Source organism: Gymnodraco acuticeps, unplaced genomic scaffold (genome assembly GCF_902827175.1).
Source record: "Gymnodraco acuticeps unplaced genomic scaffold, fGymAcu1.1, whole genome shotgun sequence".
Taxonomy (NCBI): domain Eukaryota; kingdom Metazoa; phylum Chordata; class Actinopteri; order Perciformes; family Bathydraconidae; genus Gymnodraco; species Gymnodraco acuticeps.
This window is the reverse complement of record NW_022990869.1, coordinates 46,732-73,617: the sequence shown is the minus strand read 5'-3', so window position 1 is coordinate 73,617 and position 26,886 is coordinate 46,732. Positions and strand designations below refer to the sequence as shown.

The 26,886-nt window shown below is 40.5% G+C and overlaps 1 protein-coding gene across 9 annotated transcripts in view; it reads left to right on the top strand.

The window, feature by feature from the left end:
- LOC117557461 (pleckstrin homology domain-containing family A member 7-like) overlaps window positions 1-26,886 on the top strand; it is a 166,548-nt gene that overhangs the window by 118,914 nt on the left and 20,748 nt on the right. For 7 of the 9 annotated variants that reach the window (XM_034233298.1, XM_034233299.1, XM_034233297.1 and 4 more), the window contains 8 exons: window positions 478-550; window positions 3,695-3,795; window positions 15,626-15,807; window positions 19,074-19,598; window positions 19,923-20,484; window positions 23,553-23,636; window positions 24,466-24,702; window positions 26,080-26,133. In XM_034233298.1, the coding sequence (XP_034089189.1) occupies window positions 478-550; window positions 3,695-3,795; window positions 15,626-15,807; window positions 19,074-19,598; window positions 19,923-20,484; window positions 23,553-23,636; window positions 24,466-24,702; window positions 26,080-26,133 (1,818 nt within the window). The remainder of the gene's footprint in view (window positions 1-477; window positions 551-3,694; window positions 3,796-15,625; window positions 15,808-19,073; window positions 19,599-19,922; window positions 20,485-23,552; window positions 23,637-24,465; window positions 24,703-26,079; window positions 26,134-26,886) is intronic. The other 2 variants (XM_034233300.1, XM_034233304.1) reach the window with 2 other exon arrangements.

The window sequence follows — 26,886 nt, the reverse complement described above, 5'->3', positions numbered from 1 at the left end:
ACACACACACACTGACAGACTGACAGACAGACAGACAGACAGACAGACAGACAGACAGACAGACAGACAGACAGACAGACAGACAGACAGACAGACAGACAGACAGACAGAAGCATGTGTAGATGTCCTCCCTTCTGGATCTGCCCTCCTCTTCAAACAGAAGCATTTTCAGCCGGGCGAGGCAACATGAAAGACAAAGCAGGCAGTAAAGTAGCCGTGTCAGACCCAGCGAGCTGCACAACGAGGACAAATGATCCCCCTCTTTACCTCGCTCATATCCACCTCACTTTTCCTTTCATTACTCCTTATGTGTCCTCTGTCCCTCACTACTCTTCTCTGTCTCTAACTCTCCCTTCTCATTAAACCCCTCTCTGTATTTAAGATGTCTGTCTACTCTTTCTTGTTATCTCGTCCACTTTATCTCATTATTCATTCATTAATCACTCACACTCTTTATTCCCTTTCCTCTCGCTGCAGGACAGCTCTGGGATGCGTCTCTGGAAGAGGAAGTGGTTCGTCTTGGCTGATTTCTGTCTGTTCTATTACAAAGGTAAATATTTTTAAGGAGGTTTTTCGGTGTAATGTCGCTTGGACCTTGGAGAAAATGGTTGAAGTATCAGTTTGTTCCAACACCCTGCCTCCTTGTGTTTTTGTTACACTCTTCAAAGATCATAGGAAAGGATGAAATAGCAAAAATCAACTTGAAATGTAACACTCAGGTTTCTATTGGCTAGCGCTCCAACACATTGTACGTGATAGGATAAGGGGCAGGACATCTCTAAGCGGTTGACCAATCACAACAGAGCCGGCCAGCTAACCAATCAGAGCGGACTGGGCTCTGGTTTCAGACAGAGGGTGAAAAGAGGTGCTGCAGTATGAGAAAAATAAAGCGCTTTTTGAACATTAAAGCAAGGAGACACACACAGTAGAGACACTAAATACAAATATAAAAAAAATGAAAATTTGCAAAAGAAAGTCCTCTTTAAATTAACACCGATCAGTCTGAATAAAACCACGGTTATATTGTATTCTGCCGGTGTCTCACTGGTGTCATATTATCTATTTAAGACTTAGTTAAACAAATGTAGTGTCTTAGAAAAATATCTTCTTTTAAAAGGTTATTTTATCGAACATTTGCTATTTAAAAAAAACAAGACATAGATATATTTATATATGTTCTCATCTTTCTTGGTTTAAATGGAAAAATGTGAAAGTACAGACCAGTCTTTGAAGAACAAGATATACAGTACATGTCTGTATTGGAAATCGGACAGCTTTCAACAAAAAAGCGTTTGGACAAAGTTCAAACGTTTGAATTGCATTTTGATGGTACTGGATTTGAAGTGAACTGCTGCTGACAAAAGCGCCAGAGACTGAATCTGTGCCGGCTTTAATCTGATCTCTCAGTGTGCTGCAGCTCAAACACATGCAGAGAAACGGACACACTCTCCATCACACACTCCATCGACAGCAGTCTTTATCTGTTGCTCCACGCCTTTCTGTTTCCTCTAAAGTCTCTTAACAGAACCAGGAGGCGCTCCTCCTTATTCATGCCTCGGAGGATCAAATCAATCCTGTGTCGTTCCCTTCTCTCTCAGTTCAAAGGTTTCGGCTCTCTACATAAACGCTTCTTTTTACACAAACAGCCAACGCTCCTGTCAGGGCTGTAGAGGTCACGTCCTTGATTGATTTTTTAGTGAAATGTGGGATTTGTAGTAGCGTGTGGTGACATTTTAAAACCGAGAAATACTTTTCTTAAAGACAAATAAATATGGACAAAGATAAATATTAATAATAATTCAATTCAGGATGTGTGGCAGAAAAAACATTTAACTTGATGTATACAGTTACAAATTAAATTGATGGGATCGATGGACAGAAAATGAGTTGGCAACCATTTCAATGTTATAGTTTTACTTATTATTCAAGTTATAAAGGCACAAATGATTGGATTTAAGCCTCTCAAATGTAAATAAATAATCCTCTTCCCAAGTTTTTATGACAGTTTTATCTGGATTTAGGACTGTAAAACAAGAATTTGGATACTAATATGGGTAGTTTCATTATAACGGCCTGTCCACACTACAGCTTCAAAAAAAGCATGGAGCTGGGCGTGTCTGAAGCTCGACCAACAACCAATCACATGAATCTCCCGCCCCTGACACACAAGCAGCGGTTTGATTGGCTTGAGCTTGTACTGGCATATGATTTGATTGGCTGACGCTTCCACCGAAAGCTTCAGAAGCTTCAAAAGTTGAACATTGCTCAACTTTTGCAGCCTGAAACGCCAGGAAAGCTCCGCTCTGCTTCCCACAATGCAGTTCGGCGAAAAGTGACGTCACCCCATTCAAAGTGAATGGGCAGACGCGTTGGAAACCGTTTTTGAAGCTGTCGAAGCTGTAGTGTGGACGGGCCGTTATACAGACAAAACACTACATTTAATGTGCAGATGAATCACTAATAATGAAGGTTTCTGTTGAAGCTCTGAACAAAATGTCATTGGTCAACACTTTTTAAGTAGGGCTGTCTGTCTTGTGGGACTTTGAACATCATTTGTAAAACACTATTTTACAGCACAGTACAGTATACAGAAACCTCTATCTTCACACTCAACTTCTATAAGAAAACAACTTGAACAGGGGACAAAAAGTGACGCATTCATGTGCTGTTTGTTATCTAACTTCACTTGTCACAGCACAGTGTGGTCTGCTGAATGTATGTTTGTGTGTATCTTTGTGTGTGTGTTTGTGTGCGTGTGTGTGCGTGTGAGACAGTCTGGGCAGAGCAGATAAAAAGACCTCAACCTCTCAACCACCATTTAGGGAATGTCTCCTCCAAAGGTCCTTGAATTATTTTTAAACAATTGCCCCTTTAATCCACAGAGCTGCCTTATCACCTCTCAGCCAAACACACACACACACACACACACACACACACACACACACACACACACACACACACACACACACACACACACACACACACACACACACACACATATTGTCATACTCTTACTACATTTTTTACGACCTGCTAAGCATTGTGTACACACACATCGCATTCTAGCGTCCTGTCAAGATGTTCAGAAAACAAATAAAAGCAGATATTTATTCATATACGTGTGAAATAATTACCATATGACATTTTCTGGTGGCAGTCGTGTGTGTGTTTGTAAGGTCCTTTTTGAGTTTAAGGCCATTAAAGTAAGGATGTTTTGGAAGGTCAGGACATTTTTAGCAGTCTTTTCTTGAGGGAAAGGTTAAGGTGAAAGGTTGAGGACTGCATTGTATCAATGAGGGTCCTTACAAATACAGAAGGACAAGTATGTGTGTGTGTGTGTGTTGACAATGATCTCAGCATGTGAATCGGATGGAGCAGAGGAATGGCGGCCGGCGGCCAGTTGGAGCAGACCTGTTTTAACACTTGTGGTCATTCACTGTTTTGGCACAACACGACGGTTTGAATGACGGCATGCGAGTGTGTTTATGAGAGTGTTATGATACTGGTGGCAGGCAGCGATGAAATTAGTGGGTGATGACTGATATTTAATCTCTTGCTCTTTCCTTTCCTCCATATCTCTCTCGCTCCTTTTCTCACCTTCCTCACCCTGAATATCTTCTCCCTCTTTCTCCCCCGTTACTCCCTCCCTCCCTCTCTCTCTCCCCCCCCCCCCCCCCCCCCTCTCTCTCTCCAGACAGCAGAGAGGAGTCGGTGCTCGGCAGTATTCCTCTGCCCAGCTATGTCATTTCCCCCGTGGGAGCTGAGGACCACATCAGCCGCAAGTATGCCTTCAAGGTACGCCAATCTTTTTCCTACAGAGTTGTTCGCGGTGACTAACATCTTTAAATCTCTTTCTCTGGCGTTGTTGTTTTTCCGTTTGCAGTGTGTGTAGCCACCTATGTTTCCGCTTGTGGGTGTAAAACAAAAACAGTCAAGGAACGATTCCCTATGTAGAAGAAATGCAACGAAGATTGATTTTCATTACGTCAGGAGAACTCATTCGACCAATGAACCCTGTAATCTTAAAACGAAAAAATAAAATTAGAACTGTTTCTTTTGAACTCACAATAAGACAGTTGCTGTAAAAGCTTATTTCACCCACGACATGTGTATCCAAAGTGATCGAAACACTAACAGGATTCTTCTACACGTGGAAACAATGCAAAGCATGCGAGGCTAGCTGCACACTTCAAAGTCGTATTGTACTGTTTACATTGTGGAACATGAAGCATCAATTAAGTCCAACTTCAAAAGACTTTAGAAACATTTTAAATACTATGTTTTTGTTCCACTCTTGGCACATATGCTAAAACTGTATCACTAGTGCTATTTAAAGCACTCTTGATGTGGACTATTATTAGTAATATTAGATGTTACCATCCAATAGAAAACCCCTTACAACTTAATGCTACCATAACACCTGTTGATTCACTGTGTGTGGACCAGCAGGTTTATTGACACGCAGCTATTCCCTTTTTTTGAACAAATATTTGATGGTGTGCCATTGAACCATAGACTGTATATATAAAGCATTGAACACATGTTTTTGAAGCCTATTAGAAAAGTGTCTCACAGCTATGACTGCATGTAATTGAGGTTGTAAGCCGTAAACAAGCATGTACAATTGCTATAAAATAGATTTGATATCATTGCTTTTACAGCCCTGCCTAAAATTAGGAAAACATCTCTAATGATTTTTGAATGCTCGTTAAAGGAATAGATAAATCTCTTCCGACATAACGCTGCCTACCAGCCGCCCCTCAGCTTTGAGCAGCACTCAGCACCTGTTGTGTTGAAGTCTATTACCGCCAAATGTCTGTCAGTGGCTTCATTGAGACGGAAAGCTCGTCTGGAATGAAGCTTCTCCGTGGCCCGAGGCTCAAGTCTGTTTGAGTCCTTCCCGACATGTGGGAAATTAAGAGGTGTGTTTACATCACAAACAGGCTTCCTCTTTACTCACAGATTCAATGTGTATGTAAATATGCACATGGTTTTATAGGTCCAACAGACAAAGTCATTTGTCATCAGTGACTCTAAATATTGTATATTAAATGAAGAGCATGTTTGCCTTGTTGTTAAAGAAAAGCCCTTTGTCTAAAAGGTCAGGTTTTACAGCAGCATCGGCCATGTTTTATGAGCTGTCCTTGAGCAACACACAGATCCACAACCCTCTGCTTAAAGGTCTTTGGATAAGTATGTTGACCTAGTGTTTGAGTATTACAATATGTAAACATCGTACTCAATATACTCACTGTAGAGAGGACAAGGTAGGTGTCTTTCAATGCACTTAGAGACAGAAATCAAACAGACATAATCAGATATGAACCCAAACCATTACTCTGCTAGAAATCCCTTTTATCATCGTGGGAAGAATAACGTAAGGTGGTAAATTGTAGAGCTGTGGCAACATTCAGAGACTTCAAGAGTCAATATGTGTGCCAAGCTGGAGTTAGTACAAGATCAGGCCGGAAGTAGGGCGCAAATTCAGCCATAAACAAGGCAGCGAGCTCTCTGAAGCCGTGCGACATCAACGGTATTCACTGCTCTGGAAGGGAAGGCCTTGGCTCGATGCGTTTTAAGCAGGGCGAAGGCTTCAAAAACGGGGCAGGTTCACCATTATCCAGGAGGAAGTGAGGAACCTAAAGGAGGAATCAGGGCGAACCAGTTAAACCAAGCACGCTGTTATTGCACTTATTGGGAGCTACTCAAAAACAAATATGTTTATATATATATATATATATATATATATATATATACACAGTATAGATGGCACCATGACACTGTCTTGCAGGTTTAAGCTGATAGTGGATTAGATTGGCCTTAGAGTCAGATAAAGCAGCAAGTGAGACCTATCTAGGTACGTCCTAAAGTTCAAGCAAATTGCAAGGTCTTAGCAGAGAAAGAATTACACTGGAGAGAAGCTGCATTTTCCAGATGTCTTCGATCTCTCTCAACATCAGGTAGTTTTGTTGTGAACCCCAAGACAAGGAGATTATCCTGGTGGATCTCATAAGAGGATTTCTACCCTCATTTGTACCATATTAAAGTTGTGTACTGAATCCGGATATCTACTCTTGACTTATGGCTGAAGTAAAACCAATAGTAGGCAACCAAACTGGTGTATGCAACAATCCCAGTGGGCAGTAGGAAGAATATTATAACCTGGATTGTAGACTTTGTATACTTCCTGGTATAAGTCAAAAATATTGTTCACAGTTTCTCCACGATTGGAAGAAGGAAATTATGATTTTCACAGTTCATTAAATGGTGAAATTGCTTGTCTTTCACATGAGCAACTTTGAAAAAAAGAAGCTATGTCACAAAGGTGACAAATTAGTTCTCAATTAGCATCATTATATTTTCTACAATATGAGGTTTTGAGACATCTTAAGCCTTAAGGCAGTGACAGGGAATGAAGAGGAAGAATTAACGTAAATCAACATTTCCTATTAACAGAACTCAAATGATAAAAATAGCAAAAATGAACAATATGCATTGAGCAATATTCATGGCCTGGAAACTGCAAATGATGGCTGTTGCAGATTGGAATGTATCTCAATGTTATTCTTCCCTTACTGTTATAAGAGCAGCGTAAATGTTTTTGTTTTGTCTGACCTCCACTGGTTTGACTTCTCACAGTGCAGCAGTGATGTAGAAGTTTACTCCAGCGTGTGGTCAGTACAAAGGGAAATTACACCTTTTGACAACACCAAACTAACTATAGGTAATGTTGGGTGCTTTTAGCGGTAACAACAGGCATACAACTACCAATCAGAGAGGGCAATTTAACATCCTGGTGTTGATTCAATCCTTAATGTCTCAAATAAACTGAAATGGAGCTGAACCAAAGCCAACATTTCCACCACAGGAGAGTAACCCATTCTACTTGAGTGGTAACATCATAAACGCCACCAAGTCATCAAACAGACTCCTCAAATGAATGCTGGTAACCCAGGTCTGTAACCCACATCAGCAGGACCCCAAACAGTGATGGAGTGGGTCTTTTATGACGGTGTGTGAACGCTGCACACATCGACTACCAAATTGACCTTTAAGCTTCAACGACCTCCCCCCCTCCTCCTCCCCTTATTCACTGAGTCCTCTTCTTGTTCCCATTGGTTGGCTGCTCCGACTGGGACGTCCCTCTCTCCTTGTGAGTGTGTCGCGTCGCCCAGTGACAGCCATCCCATAAATAGGTATTCTCCCCTCTCTCTCGTGCCCTCCCTCGTTAATATCCCTGTTGTTGGTGGTGTGGCTTTTTTGGGTCCAAACACGACAGAATATACAGCGGCTGTGTATATTCCTCTGTTGGTTTTTGATGCATGTTTTTTGAGAGCAACATGTCCTTTTGGCTGGTTGTGTTTTCTTTGAGTGTTTTGTCTTAATCCCCCCAGTGTCTTTCTCCCCTCATTCTCTCACCACCCCATCATCGCAATATGAATCTTTTGGCTTTTCTTGTGTGGGGCTTATCGTTCATCTTTGTGCTCTCACTGCCTCCTCCATCACATCCACCGTACCAGCATGCAGTTTTCTGACAGTGTGGGGGCAAACGTTGCTATTTTGAAGTCACTCTTCTCTCCCAGTGATGAATAGTGACACAATAATGTACTGTAGTAGATCTTCAACTGACATTGACTTTTCCAAAGTCGCTGCAGCTTAAGGGAACTTTGAAGTAGATAAAGCTGTTATACTTTTCCCTAACAGGATTCAAACTCTGAGTGTTTTTCATGATTTAAAACCCAGACACTAGGGCTGCTCGATTATGGCAAAAATCATAATCTCGATTATTTGGGTGAATAATTGATCACGATTATTAAAAACGATTATCCATTTACTTTGAAAACATCCATTTATTGAAAATAAAGTGTAGTATGTTTTTAACAGTTGATTACCCTGAACTTTAAATATAATTCAATTGAAAAAAAAAAAAAAATAGATAATATATGTATTTTTTAAAAATAATAATAATTGTTTTATTTCGATTATGTTGTTTTCATAATCGTTGCAAGCCAAAATCGTAATTGCGATTAAAATACGATTAATTGAGCAGCCCTACCAGACACCCACATGCGGTTGCTGCCTCCATTTGGATGTGTTTCTCTTTACATTTCTACAGTTTAGAGAAGGTTACCTTATCAGGAGCTTTGTGGCGCTCAGGCTGCCGAGGCTTATCTCAATGAGCACAATGACTCTTTAAATAGCGCCCTGACAAAGAGTGTATGTGAGTGTTTGTCTGGGGCTGTCCGCGGGCAAAGAGCCAACACTTTTGTAAGCCCTTCTAAGAGCAATGAGGGAGTGATATTTTTCAGTTTATAGAAAAAAGCAGCACAGAAAGGGAAGTGATTAAGGGCTGAAGAATAAAGGGAGAATTAAGAGAGGAAGCGATAGGTGGAGAGGAAGGAAGTGAGCTGGTTGCGGTGAAATAGAGGGCAGAGCGAGAGGGAGTTTTCATTTAATATTTTCACACAAAGCATCGTTGAACAATATAGTCGGCAACACTAATAATGTGGAACACTCTTAATACTCCCACACACACACTAAGAGAAAGCGGCTTGGCTGAGTATGAATTCAGTGTGTGGGAGTATGGGTCATGCACTCAGAGCTGAATGACCCACTCAGCATTCCTGATAAAGAGAGTGTTATTTCAAACCGCTGCTGTTGTGTGTAGGATCAGGTTACTATTGTATGTGTCTGTGTGTTAGGATGTAACTCAAATAGGGACAAATCAATGCTGGGGACAGGATGGAATCGACAGGGCTTTTAAATGTGTGTATGTTGTGGCGGAGGTCGTGTGGGTGTGAATTGAGTGGAATATTTAGTCGATTTTGGTATGGCTGCAGGATTTGGGAATAATAACCAATATCCAATTACTTTAACTGACATTGCAACTGCGATATGATTTGCAATAGTAGAGGGGATGATCCTTTTTGGAACATTATTCACATTATCATTGAAAAATTAGCTAATAGTGTGATTCTTTTACCAAACAAGGAATACCGTTTGTAAGCTTCTCTGCAGCTCCACAAAACTTAATGAGGATATTTTCACATATTATTTTCTTTACCAAATATTACGTTTACTGTGATTTGGATAATGATCTAATCCATTTTGATGATCACAGAAACTTTTTTGAGATCTGCACAAAGGTTCAGGTTATTTATTTGTACCCGTAGGTAGATTCTGTTTGCAGAGAAAAAGACAAGGGATCCACCCTGACAGTAAAAACAAACACAAACAACAGACACATCTCTAATTAAAGGACTAGTAAAAGTACAAGTATACCCTGCTCAACCAAATCTCAAAATATTTAAAAAACATTTGAAGAAGGAAAACACTAGTACAAACATGGACATTCAAAATTCATAATTAAATAAATAAATAGGTGTTCTTTTCTTTTTAGTTCTTAGGCTTTTTTTTATGAATTCTGACTTTTTTCAGAACCCTGTCTTCTTTTCAAGATGTTGACTCATGTCAGAATTCTGACTTTTCTTTTTCAGAATTTGACTTTTTTTCAGAATATTGACCATTTTTTTCAGAATATTGACTATTTTTCAGGGTTTGACTTTTTTCAGAAGTTTGACTTATTTCATAACATTTACTTTTTTTCATAACAATGACTTTTTTCAGAATTTTGACTTTTTTTTCATAACATTTACTTTTTTCAGAATATTGACTTGTTTTCAGAATTTGACTTGTTTTCAGAATTTTGACTTTTTTTCAGAATAATTACTTTTGTTCTGAATAAAATATGATCACGTGGCCCTATTTCTCTCCCATAGACATGAGTTGAAAATATAATAAAATTCGAATAACCCCACATTTTCTTTACATATCAACAGTAGAAAGATACATATTTATAGAGTGTCTATAGAATTCACAATGCAAAAATACGGTATAAATTAGAATACAGTGTAACACTAAAACATAAACATAGGACTCTATATAAAACATACCACATTATATAAGTGTCTAAAGGAGTGTGTGAATGTGTGTGTTCACAGCACATGCCTCAACATCTGACAGTCCCAGCAGTCTCTGTCTCTCATCATGAAGCCGTCCCATCGCAGATTTAAGATCTCTGTCAGTGTTGATGTGAGCGAGCAGGTCTGTTGTGACAGCTGCTTCCTGGGGATGCTGTCATTCCTTTCATCACGATGTTTGGGGTGTTTTTGGAGACCTCTACCATTGGCTTTTAAGATGAGTGTTAGCTAACAAGTTTCCCTGCCTGTTTCCTGTCATGTTAGAACATCGTCACTCCCTGACCGTGACAGGCGGACTGTGATTGGTCCACAGCTGGTGTTTTCCTCTGGACCGTGTTGTGGTCAAAGAGTCTGGAGAATTTCATTTGAACCAAACAACAATCCTGCTGTTTTTAACTGGTTTGAAAGCTTTCAGGGGTAAAGGGTCACTAATTCAAATACTGATCAAGTGCTTAGACAGCAGAGACACTTACTGTATGCCAACAGATGGAGAGCACTCGTTTGTTGGCAGTGTGACAGTATTTGAAGTTTAGTTTGAATATTATGTAAGGTATAGGATTAAGCCGTTTTCCTAGCTGGTGCTCCTTCCCTATGGTCCCCCACCCCTTCTATTGTTTGTTAACCAACTTTGAGACAATATACAATAAGGTTACAACTATTTGTGTATATAACAACTTGACTCTACAATAACAACATGCCAGGGGGACTAAAAGTTATACAAATGACTTGTAAAGCTTACAGTAGTAGCTTACAGTAGTTTTAACAGCATTTTTGTTTGTACATAAGATTTAAAGCCCCTCCCCCTTCCTGCCACCTTAATGTTTGTGTAGTGACATAATAACGCATCACTTCTGGTGCCACACCGTGGGAAAGTCACCACAGACACTCGATACCACAACACTGCATTGTGTGAACTCATTTGGAAAGGGCTTGCACTGATTCATATGTGAAGGTCCCACATTCCAGCTTTAATTAAGTTATATAACATTTTACTGTTTGAGTATTGCTTTCACAGCAGTCACAATGTACTGTTTGTTCTGACAGTGTGGTCAGCTGCTCTAGTGTTTGGTTGACTGCAAACGAGCATAGCCCTGGATTGTGATTGAAAACAACAGTGCAAGTTCATCATGATCCACGTTTCTGCTCAGCCAGTACATTTCATGTACAATTAATTTGCTCGTCAGGGAAAATAATGTTAACAATCTTTGTGGAATTGCAGTCATTTAAAGAGGAACTATAAGGCTGTTGGGGGTGTCCCTTTCCTGAAGTGTGTTATATAGGTTTTCCTGTTTTTAACGCTTCCAATTGACTCCTTTCTTACTTCAGTAACATAATGACATCACTATGTTACACTCTAGCTTCTATTGGCTAGTGCTCCAACACATTATACGTGATAGGCTAATCTGTGACCAGCGAAACAATCAGAGCAGACTGGGCTCTGGTTTCAGACAGAGGGTGAAAAGAGGTGCAGCAGCACAGGAAGTATGACGAGTTAAAGAGCTTTCTGAACATTAAAGCATTGAAACATGTCACAGTAGAGACACTACATACATATGAACCTCAACATTAGCATAATGTGTCCTCTTTAATGGCATTAACACTAGAACCGCCAGAGGTCGCTGTATACCTAAAACCACCAACGGGTCAAATTGACCCGCTATTGATTTTCAAGGTACAATGTTCTTTTATTGATCATACAGAACAGTGAGTTTTGATCGCACAGGGATGAAACTTATACCAATAGAATCTGTGGACTCTCAGCTTTTCATAGGATATAGTTTATGCAGATAGCATGAAGTATAACATATCGCTACCAGTGCTGATTTAAACGCTTGGTGTTAGACTTGTGTTTTGTTTAGTACAAATCTATCTATCTATCTATCTATCTATCTATCTATCTATCTATCTATCTATCTATCTATCTATCTATCTATCTATCTATCTATCTATCTATCTATCTATCTATCTATCTATCTATCTATCTATCTATCTATCTATCTATCTATCTATCTATCTATCTATCTCTCTCTCTCTCTCTCTCTCTCTCTCTCTCTCTCTCTCTCTCTATCTATCTATCTATCTATCTATCTATCTATCTATCTATCTATCTATCTATCTATCTCTCTCTATCTATCTATCTATCTATCTATCTATCTATCTATCTATCTATCTATCTATCTATCTATCGATCGATCTATCTATCTATAACTATCTATCTATCTATCTATCTATCTATAACTATCTATCTATCTCTCTATCTATAACTAACTATCTCTCTATCTATCTATAACTATCTATCTATCTATCTCTCTATCTATAACTAACTATCTCTCTATCTATCTATAACTATCTATCTATCTATCTCTCTATCTATAACTAACTATCTCTCTATCTATAACTAACTATCTCTCTATCTATAACTATCTATAACTATCTATCTCTCTCTCTCTATCTATAACTATCTCTCTCTCTATCTATAACTAACTATCTCTATCTCTCTATCTATCTATCTATCTCTCAATCTATAAGGAACCGCAGTAGACAAAAGGTGTTGCTATAGCAACACGTCATGTTTACGCTGCATTTTCTATGAGGTAAATATTACCCGGTGGCGCTAATGGGTATAAATGGCATTTTTTTGGGCGATTTTTTTCAATCTGACTTCATATTGACAATTTTTAACAACAGAGGGTGCTACATAACACACTTTCAGGAAAAGTGACAGACTGGGAGACTTGAATATTTTATTGAAAAAAAGTTACATACAATCAAAACAGCTGCGGGTAAAATTGACCCGTTGGCGGTTCTAGTGTTAAATGTCAAATGTTGACATCAATCAACTCATTAGCATAATCTTAAACAATAAAGACCTCTGTTAGGAAATGTCTAATGTCAGTTTAGGTTATTAAGTGCATGTATATACATGCTCATCCACATAAGTATCAACAAGAGCAAGTACACAAGTTGATAGGACTATAGGACGTTGCAATCAAATCTAAGATCTTTAAGTATGCACTAGGTTTAGCCTCAAGTAGATATTCAAACATAGTGAGTAAGGAAATGAGAGTTGAAGTCATTTAATTAGTGCACAGCCACTGAAATGAGCTTGTTTCAGCAGCCAGACGGCGGTGGGCTATCAGAGGGCAGGCGACTTATCAAGCTGCTAGAGGAGCTGGAGGCGAAGTTATGTTTGTTTGTGTACATGTCAGCGTTTGTGTGCTGGGGTATAGAAACAGAGATAGAACAGCAGGGAATGACAGTCTTGGTTTGCATAATTCATTAACTTGTTCAGTGTGTACATTGAACTGTAGTGTTTTGTTGTCATGGCGATGCAGACATGAAGCTGAATTACATCTCCTTTTATCACAATGTAAACCAAATAGAGAAATCACAGTGGAGTTACTGCTGTGATGTAGATCCCACTGCAGCATCCTTACACTCTTATCATGCTGCATTCATTATTCAGGGAATGAATTAGGGCAGGGAAGATTTGGCGTTTAATTACTTTTCATTTGCATGCATCTGTTGTTGAGTGGGTTCCCTAATTTGTCGTCAGATCCAAAAGAAAGGAAGGAAGGAAAGGGGAAAGTAGGACATTAAAGATCTGTGCTCAGCGGAGTGCAACTCACTTTAAAAGGGTCTCTAATAACCCCACTTTCACAGCAAGGACATCTTCATCAAGGGTAGAAAACACTTAGGCACTAATAATTACACAGCTGTTGGAGATGTAATGTTCCTTGAAGACATTTCTGTTGTCTGATGGTTGGTTTCTTATCCCTCAGGATAGCGGGGCAATTATCATATCAGTGACATCATTTTCAGATATTCTTAACACAGCTAAAAAACCAGTTCAGTCGCAAGAAGATTTTCTGTCTGTGTGAATGATCAAACAGTGAAGGAGTCTGTGTGAGCTTCTCAAGGACTCCAGGAACTTAAAGGCAGGAATCCATAGTAGCAGAAGCTCAGATACCGGCGGCCCTACTGATGCAGGCTCAGTAGATTAAAATGCAGCTAGAAGCATGTTGATTTTCGAGAAGAAAGCACCGCTCATTTCCCTCCAGCTGTAAAACTAGTATTACTGCGCTCTCCACCTACACACACAGAATAATCGCTTTAATGCACCTGTAGATGTAGGAAAGTGTGCTTGAGAGGCCCTATTGTGCTTTTAGGGGCTTTGTCTTTCCTGTAGTGTGTTATATTGGTTTGTGTGCATGTAAATGGTCTGCAAAGGCTAACATCCCAACGTTTCTCTCCCACACACTACCCCCACCTCAAATAAAGAAACTAAATGAATGTTGGGATACAGTGAACACAGATGCCAACCTACAGTAGATCACACTGGGCTTTAGTGAAGGTTTCGAATAGAATTCATTTTATTTAAAAAATGGATAGTATACAGTTAAAATCAGTCAGTAAGATAAAGTGTAATTGACACTCTAGAGCAGTGCTTCTCAAACTTTTTTCAGTAATGTACCCTTTTGAAACATTTTCTCAGCCCAAGTACCCCCTGACCGATCCCGAACATTTTTGATCGAAAAAGCCTATATAAATAATTACAATATAGTGATGTTCCCTCAGTGTGTGATGTATTAACTCCTTCGTGGTATGCATTACAACAAACTAAGGATATTTTCACTTTATGCATGAAAAAAAATAACATAACACTTTTATAAAACAGATTTTTCCAAGGAGTTTTTCAATTTAAGTAATATGTTGTTGTTGTGAAAAACTATAAAATACAATACACACATTTGACATGTTTATATGAGGACCCCCTTGGTGGTTCTAGGAATGTTTTATATACAATTGTGTTTTCTATTTTACTTATTTTACTAAGATTATTTTTTTAATTAACCTTTTTTTTATTTTGTAAATCTCCCTGCAGTACCCCAACGTACCCCCAGGGGTCCGCGTACCCCCATTTGAGAATCACTGCTCAAGAGGCTCACAGTCTATATTATTTAACCTATACTATTATTTAGTGTGTGCCTCACCAGTGTTTGCTCTGCTTTAAATTATTCTGCAAATCTTTCATTACGTCCACACCAACAACAGTGTATTAGATGTAGCACTAATAGCCCTTTTTTAATGTGCATACAAGACACATCAATCTTACGTTTATGAATATGCCTGTCATGAGCTCAGCACTTAAATCACAGTACAATTACCCTGTCATGGTGTCTGGTCACATTTCACACTGCGTCTCTTCAGAGCTACTTTTCATACCATGCTTCTGTATATCTTTCTTTATGACATACCATTGAAAAAAAGAGCAATCATTCATGACAAGGTTTACTTTTATTTTACCTTTTTTACATGTGTTGAGTCTAAACTATTATAGCAGCGGGAAACACAGGTTTGTGAACAGCCTGACTTTTTCTGACCCTCACATTCTCCATCGTACCAGAGTATCTTTCCTCTCATTGAGCAAACGTCGTGGCTTTGTTGGTCGTAAATGGCTGGCATTTTTTGTCTCTGTATTTCTATCGTGTGGTTTCCGTCATTGCCTCTATGTATCGGTCGATGCTCATGTGGCCCTTGATGTTGTTTCTCTGGTTGGACAGCATGACATCTCACCTGTCTCTTTATCCACAGCTGATTTCTGTGACCCTGACACTCACCCTGCCTCTCCTCTCTCCCTATAGGCTAGCCACACTGGTATGCGCTCGTACATTTACATGCAGAGCTCTGTGATTGGCTCGCAGGCGGAGCACACGGGGATGCGGACGTATTACTTCAGCGCTGACACCCAGGAGGACATGAACACCTGGCTGAGGGCCATGAACCAGGCCACGCTGATGCAGAACAGCAGCAACACACTCATCAGGTACACACACACACACACACACACACACACACACACACACACACACACACACACACACACACACACACACACACACACACACACACACACACACACTGTGCACCTCTCACACACATCCTCGGTAAATTCAGGCTCTGAGTACATTCAGCCACTTGACACTTAACTCTTCAATAATAACTACTGTTTTCCAGCTCTAGATATTTTTGTGTTCCTCCTCTCCAAACATGGGTTCCTCCACCTTGCACCATGGGTTCCTCCACCTTGCACCATGAGCTCCCCCTTGTGTTTGTTGCCAGTGTTTGTATTCCTGTAGGTTACTTAAAATATACATATAAATTATTGTTTATTGAGATATAAAATGTATTTATGCCCTATCCCTAATTGGGGTAATAGTTGAAATAACTACTCAACAGGCCTACCTGAAACAAATGGATACACAAAATAACAAAAACAATTACAAATCACACACATACTTTGTATCTTAAAGGGGCCCTACTTAGTTTTTTGGGGTGTTCCCTTTCCTGTAATGTGTTATATAAGTTTGTGTGCATGTAAATGGTCTGCAAAGGCTAAAATCCGAATGTTCCCCCCAGAGCGAGTCTCCCATTTTGAACATTAAAGCATGGAAACATGTCACAGTAGACTAGAGGCACAACATACCAATATGAACCCGAAAATGTGCATAACAGGTCCCCTTTAATATACTTTATATAGCGACAGTATATCCTATAAATGCATACTTCAAAGAGAGACTTGCTATTTGTTTATCTCTATTGCCTATATAAATGATATCTGGGAAAACATGCCACTCTGTTGTTTACCGTTAACCAAATCTCTTATCAGTCCTGAAGCGATAGCTCATGAGCACTTTTTTAAATTTATTTTTACATGTCAATCAATCAATGTTTATTTATATAGCCCAATATTACAAATGATACATTTGTCTCAGTGGACTTCACAGATTGTTCAGAATATCAGTATGACAATACGACACCCTCTGTCCTTAGACCCTCTGTCCTTAGACCCTCACATCGTACAAGGAAACACTTCCGGAGAAAACCCACAGTTTAAAGGGAACATGGGTACACAGGTACAGACAGACAGAAGGAAGAAGCAAGGTGTCCCCCGACAGTCTAAGCCTATAGCAGCTAAACTAACGTACATGGACTCCCTTAGGATAGGTTGAGGGAAAGGGGTAGCAAGTAAGCAAGCATGTTTGCTCACTTTCAAAGATTATCTTCTGATGTTGTGAAATGCTGTTTCTTTGAGCAGGCAGCCGCTCTCTCTATGTATTATTTATGTGTTTATGGGGCAGGCTGCTCAGTTAAAATACGTCCCATCATTCTCTGACAGCCTCGTCTCGTACCGCTCAGTTTTTAGTTTTTTAGGAGGGGAAATCCCACAAGACTACAGTCGTTGTGAATGAATGACAGAAAGGAAAACCCACCGCTTCACTTTGGGAGTTTTTAAACCACTTTTTCACCCCATGCTTTCCTATTGAACAAAGTACAACAGTATGATTACTATTGACTGGGATTTCGCACTTGTTTTTCAAGAGTTTGGCTACTTTTTACATTGTGCAAATACATTTTTAATAAATGATTCATACACTGCAAGCAACACGCTATTTTTCAACTGAAGGACAGGGCCTAGGATGGCTCATTTAACACAATCGAATGAGTCATTATAGGGCTCTTGTATGCTAAATATCTTCACTTTTCTGACAAGGGAGCAAGCCAGTCGCTGTTGAATTAATTTTCTAAAATATTGTGTAGGTCATTGAATTTCAGAGACCTGGCTGTTTCTCTAGCTTTCTATCACAGGGGGTTTAATTATTGATTTTAAACTTTAGCTGTGGTTCCAAGGCTTCACTTGTCCAATGCCCTGCTTTAAAGTGATCTGTCTGGTGAATTGAACCCGATCCTTAAAGTTTGGGATGAGCCTAAAAGTTTCCCTTTTATGTGACAGTCATTTAGTTAAAATTGAGTTCAGCACAGGAGATAAAAGACTCAAACTCTGAAATGGTGGAACAAGACGTCCATAGAGTATCAGGGAAGGGATCCAATAAAACAGAATTGGTTCTTATCCAGTAAAAGAACACTTTGAGAGGTTTGAGGCTTAGTTATGTATGGAGCAAATTACCTGCCAAAACGTAACAAACAACACAACGACTCACTAACACTGTTTGGTTAATGTGCAAATACAAAACACCATTAACAAACAAATGTGAAGAAAAATTCACAACATATTTCTGAGACATTGTGTTACAGAAACGGCACGTCTTAAAAAAACATAGATATGATAGATAGACTTTATTTATCCCAAGTTGGGAAATTGTTTTGTCACAGCAGCATCATACATACAAATACAAATAGAATAAAAATAAACATATAGCAAATATATGTATTTTCCCATTAGAAAATACATATATTCAGAAGAGTATCTGAGAATACGCACTTTAAAATATACAGAATAAAGTAGAATTCTCTCTAGAGACAGCTTCACTTTGGGAGTTTTTAAACCACTTGTTCACTCCATGTTTTCCTATTGAACAAAGTATAACAGTATGATTACTATTGACTGGAATTTGGCTACTTTTTACAATGTGCAAATACATGTTTAATAAATGACCTATCTACTAAAGCAGTGCTTCTCAAAGTGTGGTCCACGGACCACTGGTGGTCCATGAGCACCCCCTAGTGGTCCGTGAGTATATTGGTAAAACTTCACATTTGAAATAAATAAATACATTTAAGTTTTCCACACTCTCACGGGAATATCTCCGCAATGGAGCGAGCTTAAGTTTCACTTTCGATTGCATGATATAGCCCAGCGCAACACCTTCATCATTCATTTTGCCACTTGTTTGTACCATTTTCAGGCGATTTGTAATCTGTTCTAGAAAAACGGTGTGAATTTGGATATCTGTGGAGTTAGGTGGTCCGCGAGTGTTTTTTTACTGGTTAAGTGGTCCTTGGTATGAAAATGTTTGAGAAACACTGTACTAAAGGGACAGAAACATATACAATATCTATATCTATCACATATCCTACAAAGACAAAACAACGATCACATGACGTTTTAGAGTATCTGAGAATACGCGTTATAAAATATACATTATAAAGTAGAGTACTTTAGACCTACTAAAGGGACAGAAACATATAATATATCTACAACATATCCTATAAAGACCAAACAAAGTATCAAATGTCCTGTTATGGGCTAACATTCACCCAGGCCTTTTATCTCCCCACTTCTCTCCACAGAACGTCTGATAAGCTGGAGACGTTTGACATGTTGCAGCAGCAGGCCGTCCAGCAGATGAACCACGTGACCCTCCATCAGGACCCTGACAGACCCGTGGTCCACGAGGTTCTGCTGGAGCCCATCCACCGGGCCTCAGAGGAGCGCTGCAGCCTCCACAAGTACTCTCCTGCCTCCACCACGCTGGAGCACCCCATAGGAAGCACCGCCCTGGAGATGGACACGCACACCTCCCTCCCCTCCAACCCCGCGCCCTCCGCCCTCCCACAGCTGGACCACGTCTCGGCCTCAGCTCCTGTCTCCAGGGTGCCATCCCGGGCCCCGTCTCGAGCCGCCTCCACCCTGCCCTCCAGCGTTTGCACCAGGAACGGCCTGGTGTCCACGCCCAGCCCCATCCTGGAGCCCAATGGGATCGCAGCTGGGACGTACCAGCGGGCACCGGCTGACTCTCACAGGCTACTGCACAGGAGGAGCACTCTGGAGCAGGTGGAGCAGTGGGTCAAAGTGCAGAAGGCTGATCACAAAGGGTGGGGCACCGCCTTATGTCTTGAAAATTCAGCTTATCATTTATTGTTTGTGCAACACAATAAAACAGATAATAGTGCAAGTAAATAAAATAAAATAGAATATAATAGAAATAGTGCAGAATAGCCTATATACAAGTAATTGGAATATTTATATATATATAAGTTGCAAACAGATGAATGTTATGGATGTTCTTTAAGAAGTTCAGGTGTTTAACAGTCTTATGGCCTGTGGGATGAAACTGTCCCTGAGTCTGGTGGTTTTAGTCCGGATGGTTAATTTGGTACATAAAAATAACCTCTGGTGTTTGCTTCTCCTCTCCTCAGCCCCCCCTCCAGAGAGAACACCCTCCCTCGTCGCACACCACCGACCCAGCACAAGTTCACCCCCACAGACACGTACCAGACGCTGCCAAAGACCCCCCGCCAGAGCCCCACGCCCGCCCGGCTCGGAGAGTACAAGTACGCCCAGGACCGCCTCAGCCACTTCCGCCTGGCCCCCGACCCGGGACCCAACATGGGGTCCAACCCGGGGCCCGGCACCGTGTGGCAGCTGTACGAGTGGCAGCAGCGGCACCAGTACCGGCACGGCAGCCCCACGGCACCGCTCTACACCCCGGCCCCCGACTACCCATTCGGCCCCCGACCTCCATCCACCGTGCCTCAAGCACCCAGGTCTGAAGGGCCCCCCCGCTGTGTCTCGGTACCCCCCACAGCTGCAGATATCCCTCCACCCGGACCTCCACCTGGCTCCAGCAGAACCCTGTCGCCCACACGCAGACCACACACTCCGGCTGGGCGCGTGACGGTCAGACCGGCGGGGGAACGGTCGGTGCTGGACGGCCCCTTCGCTGTGTCCCCCCGCAGGAGCAAGTCTCAGATGCTCAAGGTAAAATAATGTTGAAGCAAACAACATGTGAAGATAACTATGAGAAAAATATCACTCGTCACCGGCTTGAGCTTCAATAATCAGGATACATGTATTCATTAATCCGGAAGTAGTCATCACATACATATCAAATAATGTTGAAGCAAACGACATCAAAGTCAACTTTATTGTCAATCTTTCAGTTTGTGTGTACAGACAGAGATCAAAATACCGTTTCCCACAATCCCGAATACAAAAAATACAAATATATATAAAAATATGTCTTATTTAAAATATGTACACATTAAGACATAAATAAAAGCACAACAATCAATATATACAAAATAACAGTCACTTCAATATCTTGTAAAACTCTCAGTAAACATCACAGAGGTTCAGTTTTTTTGTTTTACTTTCCACTCATGATGTTTGATGCTTCATACCAAAGGGACAAGAAAGGAAAACAAACAAATAAATGAACAAAAGAGGCAAGCTTTCTCTGAATGCAATACATTTCATTTTTTGTTTTACTAAATGTCCATAGTGAAGTGTAGGAATACAGAGTTAAGACTTGATAGGAACAATTTGACAGTTCTAATTCAAGGGAATAACCAACGTTCATGCAGAAAAGCTAGCGTCACACTCAAGGCAACTTAATATGCAATGAACCCAAATGTCTTTCTCCACAGCGATCAATCAACTGATAATTGTTTTTTGTATTTAAGCAAGTAATGATACAAGAAAACAGAAGGCAGGCTGTGTTGAATAAAGGATTGGTTCTTTAATTGCAGCATGTGTAGATAATGTTGATTAGACATATTAGATAATAGCGTATGGGTGACAGCAGCTTATTTTCACTGCATTGCAGCAGACATGGATTGAAAGAAATCGATCCTGCCTGTTTGTTCTCCTCCAGAGAATGAACCATTAATGTTTATTTCATTCCCCCACTTGTCAAGAGCACAATGTCAAATGAAATAGTTTCCCATCCAGAACAGTGTCAGTCATCGTGACAGTGTGGGGAGGATGTTGGAAGTTTGCTCCACTGAACATTATAATTGTTTCAGTGCCTCGGGGCACAATGGCAGACGTGCCCTTAAGGCTTTCAGTCTGTTGAACTACCTCAACTGTATCAGCACTCAGTCAAAAAGTCAGTAAACTATATTAAAGAGGCCCTATTATCTGTAGTGTGCCTGAAACGCCTCCATTGGACTCTTTTGTTTACTTCCATAACATTGTGACATCTCTTTGTAACACTTGCGCTTCTATTGGCTAGCGCTCAAACACAGTGCTCATGATAGGCTAAGGGGCAGGATTTCTGTAAATGGTTGACCAATCACAACAGAGCCGGCTAGCTAACCAATCAGAGCAGACTGGGCTCTGGTTTCAGACAGAGGGTGAAAAGAGGTGCTGTAGCACAGGCAGTATGAGAACAATAAAGAGCTTTTTGAACATTAGAGCATGGAGACATGTAGAGACACTACATACTGATATACACCTGAACATCAGCAGGAGAGGACTCTTTAAAGTAGAGACACTACATACTGATATACACCTGAACATCAGCAGGAGAGGACTCTTTAAAGTAGAGACACTACATACTGATATACACCTGAACATCAGCAGGAGAGTACTCTTTAAAGTAGAGACACTACATACTGATATACACCTGAACATCAGCAGGAGAGTACTCTTTAAAGTAGAGACACTACATACTGATATACACCTGAACATCAGCAGGAGAGGACTCTTTAAAGTAGAGACACTACATACTGATATACACCTGAACATCAGCAGGAGAGTACTCTTGAAAGTAGAGACACTACATACTGATATACACCTGAACATCAGCAGGAGAGGACTCTTTAAAGTAGAGACACTACATACTGATATACACCTGAACATCAGCAGGAGAGGACTCTTTAAAGTAGAGACACTACATACTGATATACACCTGAACATCAGCAGGAGAGGACTCTTTAAAGTAGAGACACTACATACTGATATACACCTGAACATCAGCAGGAGAGGACTCTTTAAAGTAGAGACACTACATACTGATATACACCTGAACATCAGCAGGAGAGGACTCTTTAAAGTAGAGACACTACATACTGATATACACCTGAACATCAGCAGGAGAGGACTCTTTAAAGTAGAGACACTACATACTGATATACACCTGAACATCAGCAGGAGAGTACTCTTTAAAGTAGAGACACTACATACTGATATACACCTGAACATCAGCAGGAGAGGACTCTTTAAAGTAGAGACACTACATACTGATATACACCTGAACATCAGCAGGAGAGGACTCTTTAAAGTAGAGACACTACGTACTGATATACACCTGAACATTAGCAGGAGAGGACTCTTTAAAGTAGAGACACTACATACTGATATACACCTGAACATCAGCAGGAGAGGACTCTTTAAAGTAGAGACACTACATACTGATATACACCTGAACATCAGCAGGAGAGGACTCTTTAAAGTAGAGACACTACATACTGATATACACCTGAACATCAGCAGGAGAGGACTCTTTAAAGTAGAGACACTACATACTGATATACACCTGAACATCAGCAGGAGAGGACTCTTTAAAGTAGAGACACTACATACTGATATACACCTAAACATCAGCAGGAGAGGACTCTTTAAAGTAGAGACACTACATACTGATATACACCTGAAAATTAGCCTTTTTAAACAATGTAATATACTTCATACTGTATTGAATATATATATACTGTGTAACACATTTGTCTCATTTATGCAAACTGAAAAAATTGGCAACTCGTTTGTGAAAAAACACACAAATATGCAAATGTGCGCCCACTCTCTCACAACCCCAATGTTGCCCAGAGATAAAACAGTGTTTTGTTATCAAGGCCATGTGAGATATTGCATCCTCTAAAAGAGTCATTCCAGCCTTGGGCGATGTGAACTGTAATATCGTGTGATAACAGATTCTATATGTTGTTGTATGTCTTTAAAGTGTCATTTCTATAGCACACATTGTCCGTTATGTAATTTTCTCCTATGTGTGTATTGTGCAAACTGTGTTGTCTGTGTGTCGTCAGGCTTCTACTATTGAGAGACGGTCAATGCCTCCATCCGGCTACATCACACACACCGTCAGCGCTCCCAGCCTTCATGGCAAAACGGTACGTCTTACCATTAGAAACATAAAATATGCTTATTAATATTTAAACAAACATTAGGTGTGTAATTAATATTTCAGTATTTGAAAATTCGAGCAGAAACCTTAATGCTTAAAAGCTAAAGAAGAGGCTGTTTTGGAAGTGATGTGTTATTCCTTCTGGAAGATTACCTCCAAGAAATCAGTCACAAGAAGAGCATTTATTCTCCGCTACAACAAAATGTTAACAGATATTGACCAAATATTGATTAGCCCTTTGTCGGCATGGGCCAGTTGTCTGTAGCTAAACATTTGGAAGACATTGCCTGACATCTACAGTTTGTTTTTGTGAGTTTGGCATTTTGTTTCAACTGCATTAATCCATCTTTAGTAGTGAGTAGTGCTGTTAATGCTCGGCTACTTCTTAGGAAAATAGATGTTTCTCTGTAGCTTGGTATGGTCAGTTCTAACTCACACAGGCTCCGCCCTCTACTGGACTCTTTGGGTGTTCACCAATTACGTATTCGTCCACTGAATTTGCACAAACATAGCCGACCAATCAGGACGAACCTACCCGACTTAATGCGTTTTTTAGTTGTCTGGTTCAACCCACTGTCCAGTAGATGGCAGAGCCTGTGTAAGTTAATACAATGGTTACATATTATAATCCTAGTTCTATAAGTAGTTACGTAGAATCATCCTGATTGGCCGGCTACGTTTCAGTGGGTGATTCTGTACCTTTTGACTGGCGAAGTGTATTACCCAAAGACTCAGTAAAGGGCTCGATCTGTACTTTTTAGAACTAGGGTTACAGTAAGTAACCATGGTTTTGTGTGATTGATTTTGCCTGGCAGCCAGAGGAGCTCACGCTGCTCCTCATTCAGCTGCGCCGCCATCAGGCCAAGATGGCTGCCGCCCGTCATCACGCGGTCTCCCAGCTGCAGCGGATCAACGACCCCTCAGAACCCCTCCTCCACAACCACTTTCTCACTGCTTCCACCACTAGCACCAGCCCCCTCCTCAGCTCCGGCCCCTCTCCTGTGTCCCACCTCGGACATGACCTGTGTCCCCTGAGCCTTTTCAACACCCAGGTGTGCGCCCCCCCCCCATGTGGCATGCCTGCCCTTCATTTTACTGGTAGAGGTTGCCACCAAACATATTATCGCACATTAATTCAGATCTACTATAGGAGGTTTCTATGTTTATTTCATACGTAGAGCGTATATCATGTAAAACTCAAATGTTGGGCCGGTTTATCCCTTTATTAGAAAGTGACAGTGTTGAAAGGCGGAGATAGTGGGGATGACACACGTAAAAATGTATTCAAACTACGTGGGCCATCAGCTCTAACCACTGAGTTTTACGCGAGCCCAGAGCTCATATAATTTTTACTTTGAATTTTAAACATATTCCTAGAAACGTAAACATGTGTCTCTTTGTTGGTAAGTGGTCTGTTTGTCAATCCGTCCGTCCAACACTTGAGTGGATGAAAATATCTGATCAGATGGAGGGATTTTAATACCTTTGAGGATTCCCTAACAAATTAAATGTCCCATTACCCCCCAAAATACCATATTTTTATAGGATAAAAAGAAAAATGATTTCCTAGATTTATGGATACTACTACACCACCACCTATGGATCTAACCCAGCTGAAATCAACAGCTAGACTATTTCTTTAAACACAATGCTCTTATAATACTGTATAAGACATGTATACAAATTCTATGTAATATTTTATATTTAGCATACCAATCAAAGGTGTCCTAACACAATGGTCCTTTTATTCTGAAACCACTGACATCTGCTCTATCTGCATATAGACACTGTTTGTCCAGAACACAGTCCCCAACTATAAGTATGTCTAAATGTGAAATTAACCTTAAATATAACTTGTCAAACCGACATAAAAGTGAAAAAAGCTGCAGCATCAATAGCCAAGTCTCAGTGGCAACCTCTCCCCACAGCTCCAGTTCTTTAGTGTGGTGACGTCGGGCATGGTTAATCTGGTTTCTACCGTCATCCGCCTCTTTTTTTGTCCATGTGCTGTTCTTGGCCGGTCCGTTTCCATGTCGTGCTTCTAGTGAAAAATGTCCACAGGCATGTTGTGCTGCTAACTTGTTGACGTCCACAAAGACATCCCATGCTCTGGCTGTGGATGTGTTGCTCCGTTTGGTCTTCTGATTCGTGAATCTTGTGTTTGTTTTTGTGATGTGAGCTGAATTGAATCTGAATTGTTTTAATATCTGCTGCTTCTGATGGATCTGGTCTGTGCTGGTGTGTTTGTTTTCTGTAGTAGGAGAATATTAGCATCTCTGGATGTATATGAATGCATTTTCACTGTACGTTGTGATGCATGTTGGCACGGACACATGACAGAAATCCACACCTCATACTTGACATCCGCAGATTCATAAGACCTGTTGACACAAATCAATAATTCCCTCCCTCATGTTTGTCCCTTTTAGAGTGATGACACCTACGTGCAGCTCAAGAAGGACTTGGAGTATCTGGACCTGAAGGTGAGGTTTGGAGATGAATACATTGGATATCCGCTGTTAAACCTTTTAACTAGTTTATCTTCTGCTTTAGTTCCGGTTATCTATTTGTTCTGTGCCTTTTCTAATTTGAAATGTCTTCAGCTCAAACTAACACACTTATTACTGACCTATTACTTATTACTGATGACCACACTCTTGCCACGAATAAAGAGATTCCCAGTAGACTTCTGACTGCTCACTAAAGCAGCCGCCCTTTTGTGACTGCGGCTCTGTGTCTTTGTGATTTTGACTCCCAGATCAGAGCTCTAGAGCCCCTGATCCTCGCAGTTCACAGTTTACTACTGCACTACACTGCTGGGCCTCTCAGGCCTCTAATGAACGTAAGCTGTACGTGTGTGTGAGTGTCTGTATCCAGTGCTGTTCAAGCAGAAACAATGCTGAATGTGTGGCTGTGACTGTGTGGCCCAGTTCCAAACAAACCCCATCACCCTCCCACCTTGATGGAGGATCTCCGTCTGTAGTCACGTTCTCAGTTAAATGAGGCTCCTTCTTTAAGGTGGAGGGTGGAAATACAGCGGGAAGCTTCAGAACAAACTCCCGCTCTCCGGCAGAAACAGGAAAGATCATAACTTTTCATAACAATGGTTTAAAATCTGCATCTCTCAGACAATAACATTGGTCAACTGTCACTGCAGTTAGAAATTACCTAAAATGTACGTATTATTGACTTATTTTAATAATTTGATCGCTTGATTTCTTCCGATATTATTTTAG